We start from the raw sequence: 25,449 nt of genomic DNA on the forward strand, positions 1-25,449 counted from the left end.
GTCCCAGCCGAGGGAAGCAGTGTGGGGGCTGTGAGGATCGCCGGCTGTGACACGTCCCTGTCCCCGCAGAACCCCTTCCCTGCCCGGCCTCTCCCCGCCTGTGACGCTGGATGGGGCAGCGCAGTTAACTTAAAAAGGTCTCCTTCAAAAAGGTGATTTATTGAAGCAGCTAGTTTTCCTTCAAAGGAAGAACAGCTGCAGGCTCCTTCCCCTCCCAAGACAACCCACGGACTGTAACTGCCCCGGCCCCGCGGCTGCGGCCGGTCCTTGGGGCTAAACCCGCCCGTTTGGTGTCTGCAGCACGCTCCGAGCCCGGCTCCCGCCCCCCGATCCACAGCGGCCCCGGTGCCGCCCTGCGCTCCACAGCCGGGCCGGGAGCCGAGCCGGTCCCGCCGCCGGGGCGGAGCCGGCCCGGGCCCCGCCCAGCCCGGTAGTTCCGCTCGGGGCCGGAAGCAGCGCCTGGCCACGGAAGCGTCGCGGGGCTGGTGGGACGCGAGTGCCGGTACCGGGCTCGGGCAGCTGTGGCGGGGTTCGGCTGGGCAGGGCCCGGTGCGACAGGGACAGGGACGGGGACCGGGCAGGGGACGTGGCCGCGGGGGCGGCGGGGCCCGGGTTAACCGGCAGGGTTGGGTTAACTGGGGGTGTCTGGCCATGGGGTAGGGCCGAGGTGCCAGAGCTGGCGGTGTTCAGCTGGAGAGGAGGAGGCTCCAGGGAGAGCTCAGAGGCCCTTGCAGGGCCTAAAGAGGCTCCCGGAGAGCCGGGGAGGCACTTGGGACGAGGGCCTCAAGCAACTGGACACAGGGAATGGCTTCCACTGCCAGAGGGCAGGGATGGATGGGAGATTGGGAATAAGGAATTGTTCCCTGGGAGGGTGGGCAGGCCCTGGCACAGGGTGCCCAGAGCAGCTGGGGCTGCCCCATGATCCCTGAAATGCCCAAGGCCAGGCGGCCAGGGCTGGGAGCACCCTGGGATAGTCCCTGCCCATGGTGAGGGGTGGAATGGGATGAGTTTTAAGGTCCCTTCCAACATAAACCATTCCATGAATCCATGCTGCAGCATTCCCTGTGCCAGCTGTGCTGGGGTGGCTGCCTCATCCTCAGCAGTGTCCCCTCACCCTGTGTGAATCCATGGATGTGCTCATCAGTGGGAATTGCAGGGCAGGGATCATTTCTGGCACCGGGAAAGTAAATTTCCCTGGAAAAACCTGGGAAAATAAGTTCCCCTGGTTCATGTTCTTTGTCTGGCTCTTCCACTGTACCTGAAATCACAGGGCACGACAGATTAATTGTGGGCTTGTGGTTTACACCAAAGTTCTTTGTGGGGGGAAAAGCTTCTGAGAGTGATCAGGAATAATTCTCTGTTGAGGTTATCCCATACTCAGGTTTTTCTCTTCTCTAGCTGAACAATCTTTTGGGCAGGGCTTCTGTCTCTTCCAGGATGTTTTTGACTTGGACTGGAGATTTTAGTGCCTTCCGGGCTTGAAATGAGACACTTGGCATGTTTTTCTGTGTTACAAACACATTTCTATGTGCAGCTTTCAGAACGACTAAAAGTTTTAAGAGCCAAATTAAATATATGATGAAACTGAACTAAAAGCTAGCTTGGCTTATTGTGCTAAAAAGTTTTGGTGATTTCTTTTTTTTTTTCCCCAAAGAAAATGTTCATCATAAAGTAATAGTTGCTTCTGTCAACATTTTAATTTTTAAACTCCTCTGAAAAGACAGAATTATTTTTTGTTTTCTAAACTGTGAGTATTGCTGTTGCTCTGCTGTGTTATTTTAACTGAGCTCTAAAATGTTAGATTGCAGAATTTTTGCCAAAATCCATCAGTGACAAATTTATAGAATGAAAAGCATTATTTTTATACTTGCTGTCTAAATCATGACCCCACTCCTGAGTCAGAGTTGTTCAGCTTTAGAGACACTGCTCTTGTTTTAATTGTTATTCAGCCCAGGCAATGTGACTGCAATTAAACATGCATCTGAGGAGATGTGTGACTTTCTTAATAAGAACATAACTTTTTAGTGCCATTTTACAGACCTCATAACCCCCTAAAGAATTCAAAAGCTCTGTTAACCGGCAGCTTTCATTTTTTGTAAGTCTGAACTTTTTTAACAGTGCCCATAACATTCTTTCTATTGAGTTACTCTAATATTTGACTTATAGTTAATTTCAGAAAGTTAATTAAAACATTTCTGAGCCCACAAATGCTGTTGAAGATGAAGCTGTGGTTTTGTGAGCACGTGGGAATTGGCAGGAGTGGGGAAGGCTTTTGTAGGCTCAGCCTGTGTCCCTTGTCTGGCTGAGTGCTGTGAGATTCTACAAACAGGCACCAAAAAAACTCTTTTGAAGCACAGGCAAGGCTGTGTTTGGGTTGTTCCTGCAGTTTGTGCTGTCAGGAGAGACACTGCAAGTGTTGAAAGAGGCTGCAAAGGCCACAGTTCAGCAAAGCTCTTCAGCAACCCCATTTAAATATCTAATTTCCATATTAAACACTGTCCCCAAATGTGTTTTGTGGTCCTGGAAGACATCTGTGGCCTTTCAGTAAGGATCAGGGATGAAAGTTTAGCACCACATTCCAGATTTCCTCTGATACATGTCCAGGTTCCCCCAGAATTTGGCATTTTGGTGGAGTATAAATTGCTGGGTATGAATGTATTCCCAGCCTCTGTGTGTGTGTTACAGCAGGGCTGCAGCCTCTTTTGTTCTGCTGTTGCCTGACTGACCTTGTAAAGTGCATCCTGTGCTGCTTTTGTTTGCTGAGGACAGGAACAGCCACCAGGATGCCAGCGCTGCCTCTGGATGAGCTCCAGCTGACAGAAAGGGATCCCAAGACAGGGAAGCTGAGAACTCTGCCAGCACTGGTGAGCTCTGGTTCTCCTGAAAGCCAAACAGACCTTCAATAAATCATTGTCTTATACTGAGGCTTGTCTGGGATATGTGACAGGAATGGCTGGAGCTGTGCTGGGAGGTTTAGGTTTAGATCAGGGCAAGGTTCTTCTCCCAGAGGGTGCTGGCACTGCCCAGGCTGCCCAGGGAATGGGCACGGCCCCGAGGCTGCCAGAGCTCCAGGAGCCTTTGGCCAGCGCTGCCAGGGATGGACAGGGTGGGGTTGGTGGGGGTCTGGGCAGGGACAGGGGTGGGACTGGATGGTCCTGGGGGTGCTTTCCAGTTCAGGATATTCTGTGATTCTGTGAAATTTGTTCAGCCTGCTTGTTAAAGAATTTTTTAAACTTGTTTGATAGTTGAGGCTTCATTTACCCACCATAAGAAAAACCCAAAACATGAGAGCCAAACTTGCTGTGTTCAACATGTGGAGTAAACTGTGTTTTCCCAGCACAACTCCCTCTCTTGAGTCTGTAACCTTTGCTGCAGTGGAGGGATGCTCAGAGAGTTTTTGCAAGCTCTACCTCAGGTTTAGCTCCAAGCTGTGGCACTGGGATTCATCCCTTGTGCCTTCACCTTGATGAAACCAGAAAATTCAACCCACAGAAACCCTTTTCTCCCAGAAATAAGGCCTGGAGAGAGCCTTTTGGGTGTGTTGCAGGAGTGGGACTGTCAGTGCAGCTCAGTCCTGAGGAGCTTTACCCTGAGCACACGTTTGGGATGAGGCAGAGCCCAAACGTGCTGCTCATTGAATTCTCCTTTTAGGGTGGGTGTATTTGGGCAAAGCCTGTTCAGTAACCTTTGGGAAAGGTAGCAAAGTGTTTTTGTCTTTGATGGTTGTGTCAGTTTGAGTTCATGGAGTATTGTGCAAGAACCAGTTCAGAGGAAAAAGAGAGAGTTCAAAGGCATGCCAGGAAGCTCCTGCTCTTTGTTTTGATGGTGTGGGAGGATTGCTTTGTCAGGCTTTGGTTAAGAGAAAGCAAGGAGCAACAACTGCCAAATTATCAAGGTCTGAAAATGTTGCTCATAAAGAAGGATACAAACCCAGTGCCTTGAAAGGGTAGAAAATGAGAAGTTACCAGGGAAGGGAATGTTCCTGTCATCAGGACTGTAGTGACAAGACAAGGAGTAATTGGTGCAAACTGAAATTTAGGTTAGATGTTGGGAAGGAAATGTTCCCTGAGAAGGTGGGGAGGTCTTGGCACAGGGTGCCCAGAGAAGCTGTGGCTGCCCCTGGATCCCTGGCAGTGCCCAAGGCCAGGCTGGAAGATGTCCCTACCCCTGACAGGGAGGGGTGGAACTGGATGAGCTTTAAGGTCTCTTCCCACACAAACCATTTAGTGATTCTGTAATGTCAAGTTGTATTAAAAGGTAGCTTTGTGTTTCCTGGAATTCAGTGAGCAGATGGTGACATTCCTGTCTCTTGTCACTCCTGTCTGGAGTTCTAATACAGTGGTTTTTTGGCTTTCTGCAGCACCCAGAAGTTAAAGCAGATCGGTCGTTCGTGCTGTACAAACCCCCTCCTGCCATCAGAGACCCTGCTCTGGTGGAGGAATTCCTGGAGCGAGCAAAATTCATTGCAGATGACCTGAACTGGCTTCTGGCTCTGCCTCATGACAAATTCTGGTGCCAGGTAATCATTGCATTTTATCTGAAGATACAACATAAACATCTAGGTGCTTGTAAAAGCCATGAGCCATCATTTTCATAAAGATTTGTTTATGCTTATTGTGTCATGCAGGAAGCATTTAATTTCCATTATTGCACCTTAGAATGCAAAGAAATTATTTCCCTAAGGATTTTCCATTGGGGATTTTAAGAGTTGGCTTGTATTTGATGGATATGAGAGTCCTTTTCATGTGCCTGAGTGTTTTTGATTGCTTTAAATTTAACTGGGCTGCTCAGGAGCACAACCTATGAAGGTGTGACATTCCCTCCTTCCCATTTTCCTGCCTTTCCTTGGGCCAGGTGATATTTGATGAGAGCCTGCAGAAGTGTTTGGATTCCTACCTGCGCTCTGCCCCTCGCAAGTTCGATGTGCTGTGGGATTGCCACCCCGAGGTGCATGAGCTGCAGAAATGCCTCCATCGCGGTGTCTTCCTCACCTTCCTCAGGATGTCCACCCACAAGGAGTCCAAGGTGAATATTCCCATGCCTTGCAGGTGCTCCAGGCTGTGTGACTTAGGAAAAAAGAGAGAAATTAATAATTTTTCTTCTTGCGTGACATTTCTCTCCCTGATGATTTTCTCGGTTGGGTTCTCAGAGTGGAGGTGAAACACTCAGAGCTGAAGTATCCAAACTGTGCAGTGATTCCTTGGTTGATTGCCTGCATCTCCTTCTTGAGGAATAGCAGGTTATCCATGAGTAGTAGTTGGATATGTCATGGTAAGAGGAGAGACAGCACCTTGGCCTTTGTGTGGCCACATGGAACAGGCTCTTCAGGCCACCAGTTCCTGAGCGTTGACTCCCTCAGGGCCACAAAATTCCTGCTAATATTTGTGTCTCCATGAATTTGCCCCAAATTTTGGACATACAGTGAAGTCTCTCTAAATTATAGTTATTTTGGCATCATCATTCAGCCTGGAGAAGAGAAGGCTCCAGGGAGACTTCACAGCCCTTTCCAGTGCCCAAAGGGGCTCCAAGAGATCTGGAGAGGGATGTGGGACAGGGGCCTGGAGGGGCAGGACAAGGGGGAATGGCTTCACCCTGCCAGAGGACAGGGTCAGATGAGATCTTGGGAAGGAATTGTTCCCTGGGAGGGTGGGCAGGCCCTGGCACAGGGTGCCCAGAGCAGCTGGGGCTGCCCCTGGATCCCTGGAGGTGTTCAAGACCAGGTTGGCCAGGGCTTGGAGCAATCTGGGACAGTGGAAGGTGTCCCTACCCTTGGCACGGGGTGGCACTGGATGGGCTTTAAGGCTCCTTCCCACCCAAACCACTCTGAGATTCTGTAATTAAAAGACATCCTCATCACTAGTTGTGTGAGTGCAACTCCTATCTGGAGCTATGGGATTTTCACCAGGCCTTTGGGCAGGGTGAGTGAGGCACCTTGTGTTGCAGCAGTCCCTGGATCTCCTCATTGGCTCATCATGTGTTAGGGCTGTGTTGATTCTCTTGCTTATCACAGTGGTGACGTTCAGGATGTTTTGAGGGAAAGGCCTGGGAGTGGAGGACTGGGACAGGAGCAGGATGAAGGAATGCTGGAGCCTGCAGCTGGCACCACTTCAACAGAAGTACCTGACACCTCTGTGGTGTCTTTCATTGCAGGATCTGATTAAACCTCACCACTCCGAGAGGCAGGCGAGCATTTGAAACCATTTTCTAGTTGAGTGATCTGCAGGGAATGAATAGTCCATTGTCATGCAGGAGTCAGCAGGAGTTCTGGAAAGGGAACCTGGCCAGCACTGAGCCCCATCCCTCCGCTTCAGCAGGGAGAATGTGCCCTGCCTTTCACTGGGATTGAAAACATTTGCTGTCACAGGCAAACTGGCCTTCTGAAAATCCAAAATCACATTTCAGCTGCCTGTTTCTCAGTGTCAGACAATGGAGTTTTTCTCATCCAGAATTTTGTAAGAAATGCCTTCGGTGTGATCAGTTTTTAGCACAGTGTTCAGTAGTCAGCATGTAGAGCTGCAGTTCTGGTGTTTCTGCCAGCTGTCCCTGATTCTGTGGTCTCTGGTGCTGGGTTCTGCTCTCCCAGGGTGCAAGAACCTCAGGCTGTCCCTGTGCCTGGTTACTCGTTCCTGCTGCTGAGCTGTTCTGGTGTCAGGCTGGGAACTGGGGACCTGCAGGGAGATTTTTTGTAAAACTTTTAGGTAGATTAATTCAGGTGCTGGTGAAGGGATCAGTGGGGTGCCTGGTGTGGCAGGGACAGGAATGTGGGAATAGATGGTGCCACAGAAGCTGTTTCAAGCAGAGTTGCTGCCTTCTATGAAATAAATTCCTTAATACACCTTTGAGAGATATTTTTACAGGTGCCATTATAAAGCTGGAGTTACTGCAGAGCAAGATATGGATTATCCTTTAAATTCCTTTTTTTTTTTGTCTTTGTAGGATCATTTTATCACTCCTTCTGTCTTTGGAAAAATTATTTACAATAACTTCCTGTTCGATATCCCCAAGATTCTGGATCTCTGTGTCCTTTTTGGGAAAGGAAATGGGCTCCTGCTCCAGAAGATGATTGGTCAGTAAAAGCCAAGGAACAACTTGCTACATTAAGGCTTTTGCTTATATGGGAAGTGACTTAGTGAGGTTTATACCAGTGGAACTGTTCTGAAAATTTATTGTTCAGTAGCACCTAAGAGCTGTCATTTCTAGATCAGATTGTGCTTTTCTTTTTCAATGTGCCCTTTGCTTGTTCCAAGTAAAGCTTCATGTCCTGCTTTGCTGCCCCGAGCTAGGCTCATATTGTTAGACATAAACCTAGGCTCAGTTGTTTCCTGTGCCAACTGAATGTGTCCTCAGCCCTTGAAAGAGGAATGTGGGGCTCTGTAAAACCCTGGTAGAGATGGGAAAGGGTGAGGAGAGTTGGGAGATGGGCACAGTCCAGCTGTGAGTGCTGCTGTTCCCAGAGCTGGCAGCCAAGTGAAACATTCAGTGTGAGGTAATCACTGCTATGGGAAGTGGGAGAACCTGAAACTTCAGTGCAGGCATTGATGTATCCAGAGCTTCCAAACCACAAACACTTGAGAGCCTTGCTCAAGCTGTGCTTATCCCTGGATTTCTGTGTCTGTACACATGGCCTTAGTGGTGAGTACACAGGGAGGAACATCCAGCCATGGATGCTGAGGAGTGAAGATGGAGCATATTAATTTAGCTTCTCTATTTATCCTGTGCTCCCTTCCCAATCCTGTGATCTTTAACATCACCTGAGTGGAAGAATATCCACCCTTGGATTAAGTCAGCTCTTCCTGAATTCTAACCCACTTTGTCTGCAGCTCATGGGATGAAGGTTTTCCATTTCTTTGGTAGTTATTTTTGTCTCATTTCCAACTTCACTCACATGAGAAGTATTAGTTAGATCATATGGTGTAGACAGACTTCCAGCCAAAAAATCTTAGATAAACCTTTGCATTTTTAATCTTTTTATCCTTTTTCAGTAGCTTCTACTCTAAATTCCTCTGTTGCGCCTCAGAGATGGAAAGCAGGCATGGCAAGATAGATGCTTCCCTTTCAGATGCAAAGCTTAGATTCTCTGGGTGTTAAAATATTCCAAAAGAGACCTAAGTAATGAAACCTCCTCTGAATTGTGCTCTGGAGTGCCACACAGTCATGCTGCATGCAGGTGACCAGAGATTTGCTCCCCTGATTATTTCACTATGTTGTGACAAGTAATGGTGTGAGCAGTTCTGGTGTCTAATTCTTAACTTCAGAAACTTGAGGTTCTTCTCAGGGTATAAATTTATCTGAAACTTGTCTCACAGCTCTGTCCTTGCTGGAGAACTCTTAATTGTCATAATCTGAACAGTAATTCCCAGGAAAATAGGAGCCTTGGTGCTTGCTTGGTGAGGATTTATGGGGTGGCATTACTCAGTGGAGTATTTTGTAAAGATAATGGAATCCTAGTAATATAATAGCAGGTGTTACTAAAGCCTCATTACCTTTAAGAAATATTCGGCAGCACATCTCCTGGTGTGTGCTGAGCTGTTATCAGTAATTAAAAGTCAACTCCAGTTGTCAAATAAAGGAACTGGGGTTGTTCAGTGATAGTATTTGCATTATTCATTGATTCAGCCCCTGGAGCGTGAATCATCTGACATCTCATTTGCTCTGCTCTGATGAGCATATTCCCATTGCTGGATCTCCAGTGGCATTGGAGAGCTGATGGATCAGCTTTTTTGGGAGCAGGGCCTGTGCATGAGCTGAGGAGTCAGGGTGGGCTGTGTCCCACATGGTCAGTAGGTGTGTCTGGGGGTTTCAACAATAACACAATTTCCATTTTCTGCTGCAAATTTGCTTGTTGGCATCAATGTCTGAACTGATGGAAATGCTCTCCTTTCACTTTTCAGGAAATATCTTCACTCAGCAGCCCAGTTACTTCAGTGACCTTGATGAAACTCTGCCCACTATCCTCCAGGTACTGCTTTCCTGCTGGGATTTCATCTGGAAATGTGGCATAGCTTGGAGAGTGGAAAGGGAACACTGTAGGTGGGCAGAATGTGTTTCATGAAATCATGGAATATCCTGAGTTGGAAGGGACCCACAAGAATCATCAAGCCCAACCCCTGGCCCTGCACAGGCACCCCAACAATCCCACTCATTGTCCAAACACTCCTTGAGTTCTGACCACCCTCTGGGGAAAGAACTTTCCCTAATATCCAGCCTAAACTGACTTCACTTTCTCTTTCTCTAGTTTGTTAATGTGTGTCAGGGAGGTTTTGAACCTTTATCTAAAATTATTACTTGATGACTCTTCCCTCCCACCCTCCTTCAGCTTCTGGCCTTCTCTGCTGTGTCCCACTGCTGGCTCCTGTCTGTTAACACTGCCCTGTTCTCCTCATTTAGGTGTTCAACAATATTTTGCACAAGTGTGGTTTGCAGTGTGAAGGGGCCTCTGCTGAGCCCCAGAAACTGGAAGAGAAAGTCAGTGTGACTGCAGGCAACATGCCCCTCCAGGTAGGAGTGAACTCTCTGTACTCTGAACAGGCCACAGAGGATCATTCTGTTCCCAAAAACTCCTACAGCTCGTGGTTCTGTGCCATTGTTGCACTCTTTGTCCTGGGACATGATGATAAAACCTTTCCACCGTGAGCTGATTTGTTTCAACCATATCCTTTGGAATATGGATAGTTTTAAACCTGGCACCTTTTTTGCTTAACCAGCTTATAAATAATGTAACAGAATATGTGACAGAAGTCTCCACCTAACCCTGGAGGTCATAAGAGCTGGGTTTTTTCCTTCAGAAATGTGTGTTTTAACAGCAGTGTCATTTTACTGCAGTTAATTAAGAGGGGTTTATGTGCTGGGGGCTGTACAAAGACAGTGAATGGGGTCCTCTGCAAAACCTTAGTCTTTAAGTTTGTCTGTGGGACCAAACTGTGATTTATTGATGAGTGATAGTTTGAAACTGTCATTTAGTGTGTCATTCAGTTTGTTTCAGCTGCCTTGGAAATGCAGCTTGCAGTGGAGCAGACTGCAGAAAACATCCCTTTGATTCCCATGTTCCCTTTGATTCCCATGGTTCTGTGTGCAGTGCTTCATGAAAAGTGCTGCATGGGGAAGAATTCCATATGTGGAGGGTGTATTGAGGGCAAAGCTACTGTCCAGAATAGGATCTGATGAGGGTTCTTATAATCTCCCAGGATCTTTATTGAAAGTAGACAGTTGGGATTGCATTATAGATCTTTAAACAAACATTAGGAGTTCTAGGAGAAATGTTGTCTCTGCCCCCAGGCCCTTTCACAGGTTTATGGTTGCTACAGACTCTGTGCAGTCAGGAAGAGGCTTGGCCCCAATATTCTGTGTCCCTGCTGGGAAAACTTGCCTGGCTCTTCCCTCAGTAACTGCTCTTTCCCTCCCAGGAGCTGAAGGACATTGTGCTGTATTTATGTGACACGTGCACAACTCTCTGGGCCTTTCTTGATGTCTTTCCCTTGGCTTGCCAGACCTTCCAAAAACACGAGTTTTGTTACAGGTATGTCTTGGAGTGCAGACAGAGTTTGTCCTGCCCAAGTAAAAATACTGAATGTGCCACTGTGTCCTGTCCTATGGTTAAATGAGGAGACAGATTTGATGCAGAGCTGCTGGGTTCTCTCTGACAGAAATGCAGCATAATAAATACATGGATATAGGGATGTGTTGATTTTCTGTTCTATATCTGTTGTTATCTAGGAGTGATCCTAGAGCCAGGCATCCATGACAATTTCCAGTCTGCTGAACAGTACTGGGTGTGCTCTGGGAAGGGTGGAGAGGGGCCAGTTATGGACAAAAGGAACTTCCTGCTGTAGGACCCATAGCAAGGGAAGCAGAAAGTATTTCAGAGAAATATTTCTTCAAGGTCTGCAAACAAATGCCTTTGATGTTATGCCCAAGTTTTATGCTAGAGGTTATCAGTGAGGTTTGGCAAAAGCTGAGTGGCTGGGAGAGAGTGGCAAGGCATGAGAGGGAACGGCCTCAAGCTGTGCCAGGAGAGGTTCAGGTTGGGTGGTAGGGAACATTTCTTCATGGAAAGGGCTGTCCAGCCCTGGCACAGCTGCCCAGGGCAGTGCTGGAGTCCCCATCCCTGCAGGGATTTAGCCAGCTGGACTTGGCACTTGGGGACATGGTGGCCTTGGCAGTGCTGGGGAATGGTTGGACTCCTCAATGCTCTCAGGGGGCTTTTCCAACATGAAAGTTTCTGTGAGTATTGTGTCTTTGCAGGCTGCAGATCTGTGTTGGGGCTTTTTCTGGGTTGAGCAGATGGTTCTGATCAGCACCAGGATGCTTCTCAAATGCTTTTCTTTCTTACCCCTTCAAAGACCTGTCTGATTTCCTAGAGCACTGCTCTTTTTCTGTGGTGTGTTTGCTTGTGTTCTGGGGCAGAAATACCAAAATGAGGTGATGCTCATGGGTATTGCTGGTGAAGAGGGTTTAATGAAATCAGCTATTTGTTCTGCCTTTTAGCAAATGACTTTTGGAACCTCAGCTGACAGGTACAGGTTTGTTCCCCTTTGTACAGATTAGCTTCATTTTATGAACTGGCAATTCCTGAGCTGGAATCTGCAATCAAGAAGAGGCATTATGAAGATAACAGGTGAGAATTCCTGCAAAACCTTCCTTTGGATCTTCAGTGAGACTTCCCAGGCCTTAGTTAAAAATTCACCTCATGCTGCTTTACCCATCCCTGAGGAGCCTGGCTTTTTTTATGCTGCTTCAAAGGGCTCTAAAGAGATGACTTTTGTAACAGCAAATTTTCCTGGGCAGTGGGGTGACGAATCATTTTTAGTGCTGTGTAAGAAGGAATTTGATGGGAGGTGCATTCAAATTGTTACAAAGTGTGAGAACATGAATGATATCTCTGTGTAGCTCGGTCTCACTGTAAGGCACAGGCTGTGCTGGTACAGCAGGGGTCTTGTGTGGGGAGCTGCCAAGACAATTGGGATTGAAAAGCTTTATTTAGGGCATGGATTTTCCTTAATGACCATGAAATGTGTCTAATATCTAGTCTTTGCAGCAAGGAGATGATCATCCTAATGAAATTCTTCTTCTAGAGGATTAACTCTGGCATAAAGGTGTGTTACAGATTCTTGTGCTGACACCAACAGTGTCTTTTGCTCTCTCTGAAGTGTTTTTGCTGATTTGTGGAGGAGGATTTCACACTCCAGGAAGAAGATGATAGAGGTTTTTCACATCCTAGTAAACCAAGTCTGTCTGCAGCCCATCCTAGAGAGCAGGTATTGGCACTTGGCTCTGTGCTACTCGCCAATTACTTGATTGCTGTGTGGGAGAAATTGTTTCTCATTTACAAATTTACTGGAGAAAATGAACAGAAACTGCTATTTCTGTTGGGATCGTAGCCAAAGACTTGGCTAAGGTCAAATTCTGTTGTCCTGTGTATCAGGAATGTTCCAGATGGAGCTGTTTGGTCCAGAATCTCTGTGGTGAGCGGGGTCCAATGAGCTTTCTGACCCCAGTGTGTGGCTCGTGCAAAGTTTGGTCACGTGTAACACCTTAAGACCTGATTGTGACCTTCCAGGACCTGGAGGTCCAACAATACAGATGGAGAGAGACTGTTTACAGGGGCTTGGACTGACAGGATGAGGGGGAATGGCTTCCCACTGCCAGAGGGCAGGGTTAGATGGGATATTGGGAAGGAATTGTTCCCTGGGAGGGCAGGGAGGCCCTGGCACAGGGTGCCCAGAGAAGCTGGGCATCCCTGGCAGTGTCCAAGGCCAGGTTGGATGGGGCTTGGAGCAACCTGGGATAGTGGAAAATGTCCCTGCCCATGGCAGAGGGTGGAACTGGGTGGGCTTTAAGGTCCCTTCCTACCCAAAGGTGTCTTGGATCAAGGCTTGGAGCCTCAGCAGCACCAGGGGTTTGGGCACTGAGGCCACAGTGGGAGTTTGCTTGGCAGGTGAGCACAGACTTTCTGGAAAATTCACTGGTGTAATCCCAAGACATCATAAAACGTTACAAAAGCTGTGCACACTCTTTTCTGCTCACTGCAAGTCTGAGGCATCCAGCTATTTATAAAGTCTGTCTGAAAACTTGTAATTCTAGGTGTGATACAGCTTTAGATCAAAGTGCTGAAATGTTGCTGAAGCCTTAAAAACCACTTGCTTCCATTTGACTCTTTGCTCCTGTGAAAGCCAAATGTGGCCTGAAATCTCTTTTCCAATGGGGCTTTCCCTTGGTGTGTAAATGTGAGTGGTTTGGTGGGGCCAGACTCTGAGTGTTCACTGTGCTGTGTTTCCTGCAGCTGTGAGAATATTCAGCCATTTATTGAGGAATTTCTGCAGATCTTCACCTCGGTGCTTCAGGAGAGGAGGTGAGTCTGGCTGGCAAGAGGCACCTGTGGGGGGCTCAGCTCCTTCCTCTGCCATTCTTTACAGCAGAATTGCCTGAGGCAGCATTACGAGGCATTTGGGAGTCAGAAATCGTTGTAAGTAGTTGGGAGAAGTGCAGTGAGAGGATTTCAGCCTGCAGCACAGACCCTGGCACTGAGAAATGCTATTCTTCACTCCTTTAATCCAGCCTCTCAAAGAAGAGAAGAGCAATTTAGCCATTAGCTGCCTTGACAAGTTAGGCTGTTATTACTGATCTGTGCTTTCCAGCTGGGCTGACCAGACCAGAAAAATATTAAACATGAATGCTGGAGATGCAAAGGAAGTGGCAGAACTGGGAATTCCATCTTGTCCTCCTGCCCATGCTGGCATTCTGAGCACGTTCACATGGTAAAGCAGATTTTCCCTGTGATGCAGCACTGGGTTCCAGCCCTCACACCTGAGGAGTGTTGCTGTGGTGTAGTGGGACCAAAATCAGGCATGGCTGGAATCCAGCATTGGGTGAGAGGTTCTCTGTTCCTAACTGAGCACTGAGGCAGTCAGAGAGGCACAGTAGTGGTAATTAATTGAGCTTCACTGATTAAACTTGCTCCTGTGTTTTCAGATTTCTCCGTGACTATGACGAGCTGTTCCCCGTTGAGGATGATGTGAGTCTGCTCCAGCAGGCATCCTCTGCACTGTATCCTTGGGCTTTGCACTCCTGGCTGCTCTTGGATTCCTTCACACCAGTGACATTTCTGCTTCTGGTTAAGCTGCATGACTGGCAAGGAGTACTGTAAAGTTTTCCCTTAACAGAAAAAAAAGGCTAGGAGGGAGTTGTTGCCCAGAGAAGCTGAGGCTGCCCCGTCCCTGCAAGTGTCCAATGCTTGGATGGGGCTTGGAGCAACCTGGTGTAATGGAAACTGTCCTTGTCCATGGCAGGGGGTGGAACAAGATGAGCTTTAAGGTCCCTTCCCACCCAAACTGTTCCAGTGTTTTGTGAGTGCTGATGCAGGCACAAATTTGGACGTCGCTGACAATCCCATAGTTACTTCAGGGTGATCCCTGAACATGTGCATCCAGAAATGTCCTTAATTCTGTGCTCTTAGAGATGAGACCAGGACAGCCTATATCCTCCAAGCAGTGGAAAGTGCCTGGGAAGGAGTAGACAGGAAAAAAGGACAAGCTGTTAAAGATCCAGCTGCATCCAACGGAGCTTCAGCGATAGTGGAGAGCACCCCTGAGGACAGGGAGGATCCAGGGGCTGCGTGTGCTCTGGAGGATGAGGTGGGTACAGCTCTGTGGTGGGACTGGGCTGTGCTCTTCCTGAGGACTCTGCTCTTCTGGCCTTCCTCTATATGTGAGGACAGGCTTGGTTTGCTCGGCTTTGGGGACAACATGAGATTTGGTGTAATTTTTGGCCTTTGCTGGATCTCCATGCAGCCTTGAGAAATGAGACATGAAGCTACACCTGAATCCTGAGTTATCTCTGAGCAAATTGCTTCCAGCTCTCATGGCTTGGGTTTTCCCTTGCTGGAGATTATTCAAACACTCTGTTTCATCCCTACAGCTCATGTGCATATTTTTGAAATGCAGAGCTCGCCTGTTATTTGAGGAAGGGATTCTCCAGGGTGTCCTTGCTGACTCAGGGACTGGCAAAAGTAGCTGTGTGCCCAAATCTGTGCTGGAAACCTTGTGTAGTTTAAACAGCTGATTTCTCTTTTGGCTCCAGTCTTGGACTTGTGTGTGTAAACCCTGAGGGCCCAGAGTGCTGCTTGCCCTGTTTTCCTGTGCACACTGCCTGCCCTCAGCTGTGTCCCTGCCCAGTGCCACCAGGTGTGTTTGGTGTCCGCAGTGTGCCGGCGCTGCGGCCGCGCCCGTCGCCTGCGTGTCCGGCGTGGAGCTGGACTCCCTGATCTCCCAAGTGAAGGATCTGCTGCCAGATCTTGGAGAGGGATTCATCCTGGCCTGCCTGGAGGAGTATGGATACGACACGGAGCAGGTGATCAACAACATCCTGGAAGAGAAGTTGGTGCCGTACTTGGATAAGCTGGACCGAAGGATGCAAAGGTGTGGGACAGCCTCCGGTTGTTTCTATCTCACTTAGCTGTTCTCACTGAAGGCTCAACACTTGTAGAGCTCTAAGAATTTGCATATTTGGGGTACAGAACTGAAGTGAAGGCTTCTCATTGTCACCTGTCACCAGTTTTCTGCCCTCCTTGTGTCCCTGCAGAGGAGTGGGACCTTTGCTGGTCAGTGTTAGAGCAGGTGCTGGGTTGTGTTTTGTGACAGAGGACAAAACCACTTGTACATGAAATGCTAGACTAGACTAGAATAGATTAGAATAGAATGCTGGGCAATAGAATATGATGCCTTCAAAAGTTATTTTGCTGCAGCATTTGTTGTCACAGCTGTGAAAATCCCAGCTGTCCTGCAGGAAAGGGCATCTTCAGAGGACCCAATTCAGCTGGAATTCAACCCACAGGGTCAAATATAGTTATTTAACAGGCTGCTCTTTTGTGAGTGAAGATAGAACAATTCAGATCCATTTTTATGTTCCCTCTGACAAACCTGCCAGGCTTGTCCCGCTTTCCTGGATTGGACAGGGGATGGAGGGTTTATAGCTGGTGGCAGGATTGAGCTGTTGGAGTTTGTCTGCAGCTGTGAGTGTGTGTTTGTGCTGCACCAGCAGTTCCTGACAGAGCATCAGGATGTGAATGTGCTGTTTGTTCACATTTCACGGAGTTATGGGCAGACTGTCTCACTGTTGCATTAAAGGAAAGCATCTTTATCGGAAAAATGATGTAAAAAAATCTTAGTTTTGCAACAATCTTTGTGTTCCCACAATCAGATCTGCTGACTTTGGCACAACTGGTGCAGGACAGGCTTTAGGAAGGATTGGTTTTTCTGCTAAGCCAGCAGTTCCACAAGATAGAGCTGCATTTTTTTTCTTCCTGCCTTTTGCATCTTGAAACAAAGCTGCTGGTTCGATAGGAAATGTCGAATTCTGACCCCTGCTGATTTATAGGGGAGCACAGCAGCATTTGCAGCTGCCCAGCTGAGCTGTTTGCACCACCAAAATGAATGTCAAAAGTACAGTCTTTTGACTTACAAGTTGAACAAACATAAACCTGGAACCCTGGGAAAGATTTAACAAGGGAGATAAATATCTTGAAATCAGCAGCAACAAATTATTGGAATTTTTTCCAGCCTGTAATTCATCACACTTAGTGTTTGTCTTCACTGAGTCACTGTGTTGAGACCAAGCAGTCTGTTGAATATTCTGTTGTCCTGCATGGTTTGATAGACTCTGAAATGAACAGAAGAATTTTTCTCTTGGCTTTCTGTGAGTTACTTTAGTTTCCCCTCAAATCCAGGCTTTGGGAAGTGCCGTGCCTGTGCCAGAGCGTGGCTGGGAAGGGAAGGGGTTGTGCCCTGTGACTCAGCCAGCACCTTTTGGTGTGCTTGGGATCATTTTGGGACCAATAAAGGATAAAGCATTGGCATAGGGAAGGGAGAGGATTTCTCTTCCTCACTTCACTTTTGTTTTTATTCTCCTCCTTGTTTTTTAACAGGCAGCTGAAGGCAGACCCTACCCCTCTGGTCAGCTCTCGCTGTAACGTTTTCCAGAATGATGAGTTTGATGTTTTCAGCAGGGATGCAGTGGATGTGTCTCGAATCCAGAAAGGCAAGAGGTGAGTGTTGGCACCCAGTCATTAACTCTGCCTGTCAGGAGGAACAAACACCTGGGAACCTGCACATTTATCTCTCCTAAAAACCTCCTGCAGGAATGTTTTGGCAGGGGGGAAGGCTTATCAAGAATGTTTCCCACCTGTTTGTCTGGAAAAGTAAAGTGAAATATTATGAGGGGGTTGGTTTCACTTAGTGTTTTTCCTAATTGGCTTTCCTGTGTCTGCTGCTGGAGATTGCTCTGCCAAGCTCATTTGTAATGTCAGGCTCTTCCTCCTTGGGCTTAATGTTAAACTTGCACTGAACAACAAACCTTGAAAAGACCCATCCCTGAGCCTGGGATTGTGACTCAGAGCTGAGAATAACTAATGATTTGATCAAGAGCCAAGGGAAGATTCAATATCCATCTACTTCAACATCTGATAACATTCAGTGCCTTAGACTACTTGTGTTGTCCCTGCTGCTGTAAAGCTTCCTGCAGGAGGACACTTGGACTTGTGGAGTAGTTTGGGTTGGAAGGGACCTTTAAAGGTCATTTAGTCAATCTGCCTGCAATGAGCAGAGATCCCCCTGCCATGAGCAGAGATTTCTACAAACCCCCACCAGTTTTCACTTTGCTTTCTGCCTAGCTGGGTGTGTGGTGCTGGCTCCCACTGATGTCAGCTCTATAGTGTGGTTCTCTTGTTCCAGATTCTTTTAAAACATATCACAGAATCAGGGAATGGTTTGGGTTGAAAGGGACCTTAAAGCTCATCTTGTTCCACCTCCTGCCATGGGCAGGGACACCTTCCACTGGGCTTTAAACACCTCTTCTAACCAGGCAAGGGTGATCTTAATGTTGGGATGTATTTACATGGCAGATAACTAAAAGTCTGGATGGAGTTGGAGCCACATGACCTGAGAGCACCCAGTTAAGGTTTTGGTTGCAAAGTTGCATCAAACTCTAGGAGAAAACCACTTTTGTCCCCAAGTCCAGTGGCCTCAGAGCAGTGCCACAGTGCTGATCCTGTCTTGGCTGAGCAAGAAAGGAATTTCTTTTCTCTCTGGCCAAGGCCATGACTTTTGCTGTGTCCATAGCTGAGAATTCACAGGCAGAACCTTTCTCCTCGTGGTGGTGCCTTGCTCTGTGAGACAGGTGTATTGTACAGGTGTGCTGGGTTATCCCTGATGCCCAAAGCCTTGCAGCAGCAGCTGGTCAAGGCCAGAGAGCACTGGGTTCAGCTCAGAGCATCCAGTGGCTGGAATATCCTGCTCGGAGCTCCCTCTGCAGATCACTTGGAGAGCTTTGGAAGCTGTAAATCATCCCTGAGCTGGGCTCTGGCATCTGCTCCCATGGCACTGCCCCCCAGGGCTACCAGCACTCTTGGAGAAGTTCTCCTCTCTCCTGCTGTAGTTATGTGACCTCTTGGGATTATCCTCTTGCTGCTGCTCTTCCTGCTGTCATTTGCCCCCCTTCATTTCAGAACATTTGGGAAAAGTCTGCAGGACTCCAGACATATTAATTGTAGTTTGAGTACTTTAAAACCTGGAGATCAGCAATGCCCAAAGATGACCATATCCAACTGAATCCAAGGAAAAGCTGCAGTACTTTGTCTCCAGGATTTGATATTCAGCACTGATGGTTCACCCCAGTTTTGGGGTAACAGGGCTCTCTCCAAGCTTAGTCTGAGATCTGCTTTGGATTTGAATTGTATCAAATATTTAATTTTTTTTCTCCTTCTAAATACCTTTTGCTCACCAAATTCTGTTGTGTTCAGGGTGCTGTTGCTAAGCCTGGTGTCACCATAGCACTAAAGAGCCAGAGCAGGTTGTCCTGTCCACTCTCAGCATCAGCAGTTTGGGGCAGGGACTGTCCTTGAGAAGGAGAAATCCAGCCAGGATGTGGAGGGAATCAAACACAAGGAAATGAATGTGCCAACATAGACTCTGCTGATCCTGAAAACTGATAGCACTTGTCTGTGCCTGTCCAGCCCTGGTTGTCAGCTGAATCTGTCTCCTGGAGCCAGAGCATGTCCTGAGCTCCATGGGGCTAGAGGAGCTATCCCACTGTTTTTCCTGGGATTGCTGCCCAGACCTTTTCATGCAGCTCCTCTGCAGTCATCAGACCAGCTGGACAGGAAGCAATTAGCAGGTGCTGTGTTCAGGCTGGGCTGAATTCCCACAGGAGGTGTTATCCCAGGGATCCCGGGGTGGGTGAGCTCACCACGTGCTGGGGAGGGCATTGTGCCACCAATGCAGGCAGTGAGTCATGGCAGAGAGGGAGCCACCTCCAGCTGCAAACTTCCTTTGTTTTGGGATTCCGGAGGAAATCAGGGCTGCAGGATCACATCCCCTCAGTCTGTCCCTTCCTGAGTCACTGCCACTGCCTTGGACAGGTCCTTTCTCTGATAAAATCCGCTGATGCTGGGTCCTCCTGGGCTCTGGGGACTTTCTGCAAGTTCTCCTGGGAATGCTGGCCAGTGGAATCACTTGTTTCTTTGCTGTAAATATGTACTTGTCTGGTCTGAAAAATGGGACTTCAGACCTTATGCTTGTGCAGCTTGAGACACACAGCAGCTGCTTTTTAAACCCTCTGTTTCTTGGTTTTCTCTTCTATAAAATGACTATAATTTACTTGCCTTCTAAATTTAAAAAGCAAGCCCTTGCAGTGCTCTGAGAGGTTGAATCACAGTCACTCTCTACTGTTTTGTTCTTTGCCTTGGGAGTTGTGTTTATTCTCATTCTCACCTGATTATTTTTTGGATCTCCCTGTCTACATTTGTCCTTTTCCCCTCACATTTGTGCTCCATGCACCTTGGCCAAGTTTCATCTGCAGTAGGATTGCATTTGGCCTCCTGTGAAAGCTTCCTCTCTGTCTGAAATGCTAGTGGTGGTCTCCAGTTCCTGCTCTTTTTTAGTGGCCAAACAGCTCTGGTACAAATGACCCACCCTGGATCACTCCATCCAGCCCTAGGGCACAGGAAGGACCTGGAGCTGCTGGAGTGAGACCAGAGGAGGCATCAGGGTGATCAGAGGGATGGAGCAGCTCAGCTGTGTGGAAAGGCTGGGAGAATTGGGATTGTCCAGCCTGAAGAGAAAGCTCTGACATGAACTAATTGTGGCCTTCCAGGACCTATAGGGGCTGACAAAAACGATGGAAGAGAGACTGTTTACAAGGGCTTGGAGTGACAGGAAAAGGGGGAATGGCTTCCCACTGCCAGAGGGCAGGGATAGAGGGAATATTGGGGAGGAATTGTTCCCTCTGAGGGTGGTGAGGCCCTGGCACAGCGTGCCCAGAGTAGCTGTGGCTGCCCCTGGATCCCTGGATGTGTTCCAGGCCAGGTTGGACAGGGCTTGGAGCACCCTGGGACAGTGGCAGAATAAGATGAGCTTTAAGATCCCTTCCTGCCCAAACCATCCCATGATTCCATGAAGCAGCAGGCCAATAGGTGGGGTAAGGAGACCCTGTGGCGTTGGGGATGAGACTCGCACTGCTTCCCATTCCACTGACTGACAGGGGGAAAAGCAGCTTGGAGGGCAGGTTTTGAACCGCTGCCTTTTCCTCCCGCTGCCGGGCAGGAGGGAGAAGGACACGACGCGGAGCTTGGTGAATGACAAGCGGCTGGTGGCGGAGCAGAGGCAGCGCTACAGCCAGTACAGCGTGGTGCTGGAGGAGCTGCCCCTGCCGCCAGGAGCCGCCCCGGACTACGAGGACTACGAGGACGAGTACGACGACACCTACGATGGGAACCAAGTGGGCGCTAACGACGCTGACTCGGATGACGAGCTCATCTCCAGGAGGTGAGTACTGAGAGAAGGGGGAGGGAGGGAGCCACGGGGGAATCACCACGGAATTCTCTGGCTCCCACAAACCTGGGAAATGCCGCTCTGGGCTCTGTTACTCCACGAGGGCTTCAAAGCAGCCCTTTCTCTGTTTTCACTGTGATGTGCAAGGAGGCCCTTCTCCTGTGGATAGTGTTAAGAAAATTAATCCACAAACACCAGAGGTTATGTCCAAAAAGGAGACAGAGGAGTCCTTTTACCTTATTCCAATAAAGGGAGAGGCCATGGGGCATTCCCCTGGGATCTCTCCAATTTTTGGAGGACACAGCCTCCTTTCTATCCCAATTTCCCAGCCACATTTCCCTTCTCTCTTTCCCCATTTCTGAGGTACTTGAGAGGTTCAGACTCCCCAATACGCCTGATACTGAAGATTCCCCTCTAACGTACAACCCTTCCTTTTAATTTTTCATTCTTAAGGAATTTAGGGGTTTTTCTTCCCCATTGTTTCTTTCATCTCTCAATGTCTAATTTCATTTATCAGCAAACCTACAGTTTATTTGTAAAAGCAAATATCTTTTTCCATTCATCAATCGGTGGACTCCTTCCCATTGCTTCTTTTATCTTCCAGAGCTAGTTTTATCTACCAGCAGACCCACAGCTTGTTTGGAAAGACAAATCTGCTATTCCTCCCAAAAGGGAGTGTTCCCATGGCAGGCTATTCCTTGAACAGAAAGTGATGGCACTCTTGAGGCAAAGAACCTCATTGAAAAGTGGCTGTACATAATTACAAACTAAATTCCTAGCCAAACCATTCCTAAACTTCAGGATTGTGTTGCAAATGAACACAGAGTGTGCCCAGGATGTTCTCCAGCTTCAACTTGGCCATTGCCTCAACTAGTCAGCAAATCCAAGAGGGGAATTTGCTGTGTGTGGAAACTTGTACTCAGCAGTGCCTCTCCTTGGAGAAACTACCCTGCAGCAGGAAAAAATGGCTTGGAAAAGCAGGGGAGCTGGGCAACCTAAAATGGCTGCTTAGCAAAGGAAAACTTCAAAATTTGGGGAATTTTACAACAGACTTTTCCGTGCCAATCCCCTCTGAGTGCTGAGAGCTGGAATTGAGTCCCTGATGAGCTGCACAGCACTCTGCACCATGACTGACAACTGCACACAATTAGTCTTTGGGAAGCAAAGGGTTAGTGGGGATGGAGACTGGAGAATATTTATTTTAGAAAGCATGTGGTTTAAAAGCTGCTTTAACATTTCTGAAAGTGGCCTTTTGAATTCTGATGTATTATGAAGATGTCACCATTCCTAACCTCAAACCAAATGGAAGCTTTGAGGCTCTTTTGTCCCTTTTTTCCCCCTCCTAAAGTGTTGAGAAGCTTCAATTTAAATCCTTTTTGTGTTTTGTCTGTAAGAATGTGGCACCCAGGTGTTTTTCCCTCTTTCAGGTCTCAGTGCCCCTAGAAACAATTAGTGGATGTCACTGCTGAAAGCTGGATCTGTTGGTTTGACATAACAAAAGCTTTTTTGGTTTTACATTTATTTCTTTGGCAGTGGAATGGTGGCTCTGAATTCCAATGGAATTCAAACACAGACACATATTTATGTTAAAGAAGAGTTACAGGCATGTGTAAGTTCTTCCTCCACCCCCAGGCCCTTTGCTCTGCATGTCCAGAGTGATTCATAAAGCCTGATTAATTTCTCCAGGGTTTTCCCCCTGTAGGAAACTGGGGCACAGCAATGGAACTGGGGCTCCCTGCATAGCCCTGACCAGTCAGAGGGTTTGGAGCACAAATTCTGTCCAAATTTGTCTTGTACCACAGATGCTCCCTGTCTGCTGAGCTAAAGCTAGCAAAGGATACCCCTTAATATTGCCTTTTGGCTGTGTCTGAATGCCCATTACCCAAAGGAAGCAGTTGATTCTGTGGAGAAATTCCTTGTGAGGTTTCAGGGTTGGGTTTTTTTTTTTAACTATTATTATTATTATTTTCAGTGACAATTTCATAGTGAACATTCCCCAGTGGAGACTGTGTGTTTGCTAATTGCCCATAGGAATGTGGTATTAACTCCTGGGTCTCCTGTTTTTGTTTTGTTTTTTGTTCAGGAAAATGAAGTCCATGAAATCTGTAGAGTCTCATCTTTTTAAAGACATAATGCAAACCAAAAGGGATGTGCTGTTCAGAGAAATGTTTGTGGCTGTGCTATTTTCTTTTCTAACTATTTGTGTCTTATTTCCCAGGCCATTCACAATTCCTCAGGTCTTGAGACCTAAAGGACATGAGGAAGGACAGGAGACAGAGGAAGAGGATGAAGAGGAGGAGGAGGAAGCTGAAAAAGAAAGAACAAAGGTGACATTTAGCGGGAGTTGCCTTCAAATTTACCATATTTCTTCCCTGCTTCACCTGCAGGTGATGTGGAGCAGATTTCCTCTTTCAGAGAGGGAATCTTTGAGCAGCAGCAGCAGGGACTGAGCTGCTCTTCAAAGGCTGCTGGGCTGTGATGTGTCCCCAAGGACAGCTCTCCACTGCTTCCTGCTCCAACTGTGCTGGAGCAGTGACACCTCCTCCGTGGGGAGCTTTAATCTGCTTTATCCCAAAGACAGACAGAGCCAGCAGAGCACTCTGGGGGTCACTGGCACTCTGTTTCCATGGAAGTGCTGGGAGCAGCCATGGGCTGGGAAGGTTTTCAGGCAGGTTTCGTGCCAGGTGTTGTGTTTAGAGTCCCTGACACCAATCCCACTGGTCCAGAGGTAATGAACCAGGAATTGACTCTGTTCCCAGCAGAATCCTCTCCTCTCCAGGCTTCTGCATGGTGCTGATGGCTTTCCTGACCTGTTCCCTTGCCTCCTTGTAGGACCACTTTGTGCAGGACCCTGCAGTCCTGCGGGAGAGGGCTGAGGCCAGGCGCCAGGCATTCCTTGCCAGGAAGGGGTAAGCAAGGCTCTCCCTCTGCCTCTGCAGCTCCTTTGCTGCTGACTGGAATTGTTGGGGGTGTTCCTGCTCCTTGGCATTCCTGTGTGTCAGTGTCCTACCACAGTGAGGTGAACTTCCCCACCCACCCTTTACTTCACTGCTGGTTGTTTTATCCCTTTGAATAGGGGTAGGCATGGCATGGAATCATGGAGTGATTTGGGTGGGAAGGGACCTTAGGACCATCTTGTTCCACCCCCTGCCATGGGCTGGGACACCTTCCACTCTCCCAGGTCACTCCAAACCCTGTCCAACCTGGCCTTGGACACTTCCAGGGATCGAGGGGCAGCCACAGCTGCTCTGGGCACCCTGTGCCAGGGCTTGCTCAGCCTCCCAGGGAACAATTCCTTCTAACAGCTAATCTAAATCTCCCCTTTTTCAGCACAAAGCCATTCCTGCCTTGTCCTGTCACTCCAAGCAGCAGAACCCTGTGGAAGACAGGCACTTGGAGAGCACAAAGCCCAGAGCTCCAAGAGCTCCCACAGGGATTTGGGAGTTTCATAGCTGTTTTCAGCTGATGGGCTCAGTGTGTGGAAGGACACAGGGGTGGTGTGGCTGATGCTGCTCCTGGGCTGCCCTGGGATGAGCCGAGGCCGGAGGCTGAACCCCTCACACCCCGGTGTTTGTGGGGATGTGGGATTTCACCCCCAGGAGTGCAGTGTGCCTGTTGTCATGTCCTTTCTCTGTGTCCTCCAGGCACAAGCACGACAGCTCTGCCGTTGTTGGGAACGCCAAGGGCCACGGGCAGAGCCGGGAGACGCTGCAGGAGCGGAGGAAGAAAGAAGCGAACAAAAGCACCCGGGCCAACCACAACCGGCGGGCCATGGCCGACAGGAAGCGCAGCAAGGGCATGATCCCTTCCTGAGCTGCCCGGGGCGGGGCTGCACCGTCCCAGGCTCTGCCCAGGAGGAGGCTCCCTTTCCTCGGCGTTCCCTTCGCTCAGGGGATGGATGTTGTGTGCAATACCCGGCAGCTGGGCTCACGCGGAGCTGCGTTCCCTGTGGGAGTGCTGCCTGCTCCTGGGAAGGAGCTGCCCTGACTGTGTGTGCCAGTGGCTGCAGCCAATACATGGGACAGGCTGCAGCAGCCATTCCTGCCCTTTTGTACTATTTATAATTCAGAGTTTTATTTTCATACTGGCTCCTGCCCACCCTGGAGTGGGCAGCTCCAAGAGCACGGCTTCCATGGAAATGCCTTATCCTGAACTTGAGTTATAGATTGTCCCAGCTTGGAAGGGACCCACAGTGATCACGAGTCCCACTCCTGGCCCTGCCCAGACCCCCCAACAACCCCACCCTGTCCATCCCTGGCAGCGCTGGCCAAAGGCTCCTGGAGCTCTGGCAGCCTCGGGGCCGTGCCCATTCCCTGGGCAGCCTGGGCAGTGCCAGCACCCTCTGGGGTGGCACCTCCCTGATCTCCACCTAAACCTCCTGACACAGCTCTGTGCTGGTAGAGAAAGGCCCAGGCTGTTCCCACTGCCAGCAGACCCACAGGGGTTCAGGTGAGTCAGACCATATGGGTTTCTGTCCCTCAAGTGAGGCCTGTGAAAACAGATGGTACAAATAAAAGATGTAGATGTCTTAGTTGTTTTTTTTAAGGCCCTTACAGACAGTATTGATGAATTTCCTGGTATCCAATTAGGCTTTGCTTGGTTAATTTGCTGGAGAATGTGCCCTGAGTGC

The 25,449-nt window shown here is 48.5% G+C and overlaps 1 protein-coding gene across 1 annotated transcript; it reads left to right on the forward strand.

The window, feature by feature from the left end:
• Positions 1–460: 460 nt before the first annotated feature.
• On the forward strand, positions 461–25,315 carry ASCC2 (activating signal cointegrator 1 complex subunit 2). The gene is made up of 19 exons (XM_084217267.1): positions 461–502; positions 2,770–2,864; positions 4,361–4,519; positions 4,855–5,025; positions 6,937–7,066; positions 8,892–8,959; positions 9,388–9,498; positions 10,404–10,516; positions 11,540–11,614; positions 12,147–12,254; positions 13,280–13,348; positions 13,969–14,043; positions 14,453–14,630; positions 15,199–15,413; positions 16,919–17,038; positions 20,592–20,813; positions 23,038–23,146; positions 23,652–23,728; positions 24,464–25,315. Exons 2-19 carry the CDS (start codon positions 2,784–2,786, stop codon positions 24,630–24,632), a joined length of 2,250 nt encoding a protein of 749 aa, XP_084073393.1. The 5' UTR covers positions 461–502; positions 2,770–2,783; the 3' UTR covers positions 24,633–25,315.
• Positions 25,316–25,449: the final 134 nt, after the last annotated feature.

The sequence above is a fragment of the Fringilla coelebs genome, assembly GCF_963513975.1.
Source record: "Fringilla coelebs genome assembly, chromosome: 17".
In the NCBI taxonomy this organism is placed as follows: Eukaryota; Metazoa; Chordata; class Aves; order Passeriformes; family Fringillidae; genus Fringilla; species Fringilla coelebs.